A 5208-nucleotide genomic window follows, 5' to 3' on the forward strand; every position below is an offset into this window, starting at 1 on the left:
TGGCCTCATTAGGCCCACTGGCAGAGCCTGGCCCAGGTGAAAGGAGTTGGCCTCATTAGGCCCACTGGCAGAGCCTGGCCCAGGTGAAAGGAGTTGGCCTCATTAGGCCCACTGGCAGAGCCTGGCCCAGGTGAAAGGAGTTGGCCTCATTAGGCCCACTGGCAGAGCCTGGCCCAGGTGAAAGGAGTTGGCCTCATTAGGCCCACTGGCAGAGCCTGGCCCAGGTGAAAGGAGTTGGCCTCATTAGGTCCACTGGCAGAGCCTGGCCCAGGTGAAAGGAATTGGCCTCATTAGGCCCACTGGCAGAGCCTGACCAGAGCCTTTTGTGGTGGTTCTGAAAAAAACCGTGGGTCCGACCGACTCGACACCGGGCACTGCACTCCCTGCGGGGGGGGGGGGGGTGGAACGCATGTGTCGAATTTGAAGTCGGTGGGGCGAACGGTTCGGGAGACATCAAAGAGGAGATGGGTGGGGAGGATCAACATATGGAATGTCAGAACATCTTCTGACTGACATATATCCATATACTAATATTGATGACATCAGGGATCTCCATATATGTGCTTAATTGCGACAGCACGTCGCATTTACTATGACATCAGGGATCTCCATCCCTGATGATGTCACGTGATGTCACGAGGCCTGGACACCATATATGATATCATGTTACATAAAGCATATCCATCACCGTGTGTGTGTGTGTGTGTGTGTGTGTGTGTGTGTGTGTGTGTGTGTGTGTGTGTGTGTGTGTGTGTGTGTGTGTGTGTGTGTGTGTGTGTGTGTACCTTCACAGGACTCCTGTCCACTGTACAGTAGTAGTGGTCCAGTGTGTGTGTGTGTGTGTGTGTGTGTGTGTGTGTGTGTGTGTGTGTGTGTGTGTGTGTGTGTGTGCGTACCTTCACAGGACTCCTGTCCACGGTACAGTAGTGGTGGTCCAGTGTGCGGTTGGGCGGGGCTTTGCGGCGTACCGTCTCTTTAATTCCCATCAGGGAGGCCAGGGGCGTGGCCACAGTCCTTGATTGACAGCAGAGAGAGAGGTCTGTTTTACTCAAGTAAAAGTATCAATACTGCAATGTAGAACTACTCTCCGTTCCGTCCAGAATTCAAAATGTACTATCTTTTTTGAAAATAGCAAATCTACAAGCTCACAATGCAATACAAACTATAGGATAGCCGGGGTCAACTACACATGCTTATCTAAATTACAGTTTAACCTTTGCATAAGCCTGCGAATGAAAAGATAAGAGCTTAATTAGAGGGGGGTGAAAGTGCAATACTAGGATAATAATGGTCACCAGGCGTCTTGCACAGCATTCCTGCTGCTGCTGTGTCGAGGACATATTATTTCACTGTGTATACTGTCTGACCACGAGGGACCGCAGGCAACAGGCACGCAGCAACATGTGGGCCGTCCTCCCATCCAAGGTCCGCCCTGGCATTAACCCATTTAGACCCGAGATTGATTCTATCCACGTTTTTCCCCGCCAAGGTACTTCAGGCCGTGTTGCCATGTCTGCTTATTATAAGCAACCTTTGACTTGTTTTTTCTGTAAAGTCACTTGCAAATAAATTATTGGTAGTTGCTGGTTGATGGTTTTTTGGGCTTGATTCTAAAGTGTATAGTAGTTGCTTATTTGGGCTTGCTTCAACACACACACACACACACACACACACACACACACACACACACACACACACACACACACACACACACACACACACACACACACACACACACACACACACACCCACACACACACACACACACAGTATTGGACACTGATTACTACGTGACCAGAATATATATGAGACAAGGATAAGAACAGAGTGAACAGCAACAGGAATGTGCATCTCGTATCACTGTGCATAGACGTCAGTCTCTGATCAAGTAGTTGTTGGTCAGACTCATCATATCACGGGCGGTATGCTTACGGAGATGGTAAATGGTGCATTTATATAGCGCCTTTATCCAAGGCGCTTTACAGAGATTGTGCATTACATTCACCCATTCATACACTGATGGCAGCGGAAACCATGCAAGGCACCAACTAGCACATCGGGAGCAATTAGGGGTTCAGTGTCTTGCTCAAGGACACTTTGACAGTAACTCTGGGGGAGCCCGGATTCGAACTGGCAACCTTACGGTTACCATCCAGACACTCTACCCCTGAACCACCGCCACCGCAGATGAGGGATTCACCACATGTGTGTGCTGCAGTGGTTCTCAACCAGTGGTCCGGGGAGTCGGGGACCACCAGTGGTCCTTGAGGGGGATCCAGGTGGTCCCCCAGCTAAATGATGGACAGTTGGTAACCAAATGGACCCTTATAGATCTTGAACTCTTACGAGAGACAGCGTAAAATGAAACCAAATGGACCCTAAAGGCCTAATCATACTCATAACATAACATGACGTCACCACTCACCCCAACACATCTCTCTGTTTTACCACTGTTTCACCTCAAACTGTGAATAGGCCTTTATGGGTCCATTTGGTTTCATTTTACGCTCTCCAGAGTAAAATTGTTGTTAAATCTGAATTACTTAATTTACAAGAAGTCTATCACAAATTAGAGAATGTAGAAGAGTTGTTATTTTGATCAACGTTTGCCTGAGTATCTCTCCTATGGTACCACATCAACACAGAATGGAATTGTGGACAAAATCGAATCCAACAACAACAAAATATGCTAAGTCTTGGGGTCTGAAAGGCTAAGTCTTATTAAAAACATCTTGAGCCCCATTGCCTCCGCCGGCGGGGGCAGCGGCTGTCCACCTCTGAACAGCGCACAGCGGGTCAATGGAGACCCAATTGGTCTCCGGTTCCAACTCCGATGTTGCAGATTTCCCCCCTGGACCCACCCCCCCCCCGGGGTTTAAGAGGTTAAATGGTGGTCCGTGGCTCAAATGTCGAATAACTAATGATATACCTTGATATGAAAAGGGTGTAAAACCACTGGTGCAGCTGGGTCAGGCAGATAAAGGTTATCATAACAGACAAAAGACCATCTTTCTTATACGGTATCTATATGCGGGCCTCTTTAGCACATCTGATCTGACACTGCTGCTGAAGACAGAGATACAGTGCTTACAGTAGGACCTCTGCCTCTGCTTGTGCACCGTTTGACACACTGCTGCTATAGGATAAGATATCTGCACATCTATAAGATATTACCTGCACATTGCACCTGTGAATCTGTGACACTACTGCTGCTAAAAGATAAGCTATATCGTATGCTCTGATGAAGGCGCATAGTTGAAACGTGTAACGTGTGAGTACTTTGTCCGCCATTATTTAAATGGAATTGTTTTAATTCCTACTTTTTTGCTTTGGTTTTCCACCAGGGTTGAACCGCTATACGGTTCTCTTTTCCCGCCTAATGTTGAACCAGTTCAGAGTGTTTCCACACTGAAAATGAATTTGATTCAGAAACGTAAAAGTTGGTTCAGAACTGGAATCAAAACTACTTGTTTTTTGTTCTTGCCCTGAAAGGGGAAAATAGAGTTCTAGTTATTTTGGTGGAAAAGGGGACCAAAGACAAAACTCTATAACACTAAGTTTTATTTCTATTACAGTACATGCAAGATTTTGTTTTTAATCCATATTTGTATTTCTTATTAATATTCTCTTAACCCATTTTGACCTGAGATCAGATTCAATAAATGTCTTCTACATCCTGACAGTTTTCTGAAAAAGCTATGTTTCTATGTCAGCCGTTCTTCGATTTTTCAAAAATAGCAGACCTTCAAGCTCGTAGCGCGCCACTCGGTGGCGCGCTACGAGCTTGTAGGTCTGCTATTTTTCAATAGCTAAAGCATAACATAATGCTAACACCAAAAGGGGTTCCCGCCCAAAATGGTTTAATTGTATTACCATTATTAACTTGCTGCTGAATTGTTGTGTTAGCAGTGAGGCAGCTCTGCGGAACAGAACAGGCCACACCAACATTTCACTGCTTGCTGTGTTGATTTTGACAGCAAACTTAGATTTTAGTTTAGTCAGTCTTTTGAATAAAACTTAATTTAGTTTTGTCACATTTTAGTCATCTGAAATGTTAGTCTAGTTTTGTTGTGAAGCTTGTAGATCTGCTATTTTCAGCATGCAACCAAGTGTAAAAGGTCTTTGTGTCCAGTATAAGTGCCTTTTACTTATGCTGGATCTCTTGTCCACTAGTCCCTTCCTAACATCTAGTTTTTATATATTTAGTCTTAGTTTTAATCATCATAGCTTAGTTTTCAAACAGTTTCCATTTAGTTTTTGTCAATGAAAAAATGTAGTCGACGAACATAAAATGATGTTATTACTGTACCCTATCAATAAAAATCAAGCCTAACGGACAGAAGCAGGGACGGACATACGGACGGTACTGACCTTTCAAAGAGCTGTCTGACGATCATGAACATGAAGGCGATGGGCAGCGCCACCCACAGGTCAGCCGTCTTGGCGTAGACGCGTCCATCTTGGTCTTGAAGGTCAGCCCAGCCCAGACCCTTTGGAAACCACAGGCTCTCCTGCCAGAACCACTCACTGAGCGACCGCAGCATCCTGACACACGCACACGCACAGACACACACGCACGCACAGACACACACGCACAGACACACACGCACAGACACACACGCACGCACAGACACACACGCACAGACACACACGCACAGACACACACGCACACACAGACACACGCACGCACAGACACACACGCACGCACAGACACACACACAATTTAGGCATTTAGCAGACGCTCTTAATCCACAGCGACAAGAACACCACATGGTAATACATCAAATACATACAAATAGTCATCATGAATCATATATACGTAGTGGAATATCTATATAATGAAACTATGCAGTGGCGTGCACAGATAGACACTAGGGGGTGCTAGAGCACCCCCTGCCCTTTTGGCAATGTGCCCTTTTGAGAAAAAAAAATGCTTCTTTTTTTTTTTTGATTTTTCAAAAATAGCAGACCTACAAGTTCATAGCGCGCCACTCGGTGGCGCGCTATGAGCTTGTAGATCTGCTATTTTTCAATAGCTAAAGCATAACATAATGCTAACACCAAAAGGGGTTCCCGCCCAAAATAGATTAAGGCAACCGGCCGGTTCAACGCGCTGCACAAGGTGCCCTTTTTTAACTTGAGCACCTGCCCCTCTAAATGTCTGTGCACGCCACTGAAACTATGTGTATACACTCTTCATGTCTACAT

At 45.8% G+C, this 5208-nt stretch overlaps 1 protein-coding gene across 1 annotated transcript in view; it reads right to left on the reverse strand.

The window, feature by feature from the left end:
- The window catches only part of LOC306925133 (ceramide synthase 2-like), a gene marked incomplete at both ends in the record, with an annotated part of 13665 nt that extends 9121 nt beyond the window's left edge, over positions 1-4544 (reverse strand). The window contains 2 exons of the mRNA XM_079503815.1: positions 897-1014; positions 4372-4544. Of these exons, the coding sequence (XP_079359941.1) occupies positions 897-1014; positions 4372-4544 (291 nt within the window). The remainder of the gene's footprint in view (positions 1-896; positions 1015-4371) is intronic.
- Positions 4545-5208: the final 664 nt, after the last annotated feature.

Source organism: Electrona antarctica, assembly GCF_951216825.1.
Source record: "Electrona antarctica genome assembly, chromosome: 6".
Taxonomy (NCBI): Eukaryota; Metazoa; Chordata; class Actinopteri; order Myctophiformes; family Myctophidae; genus Electrona; species Electrona antarctica.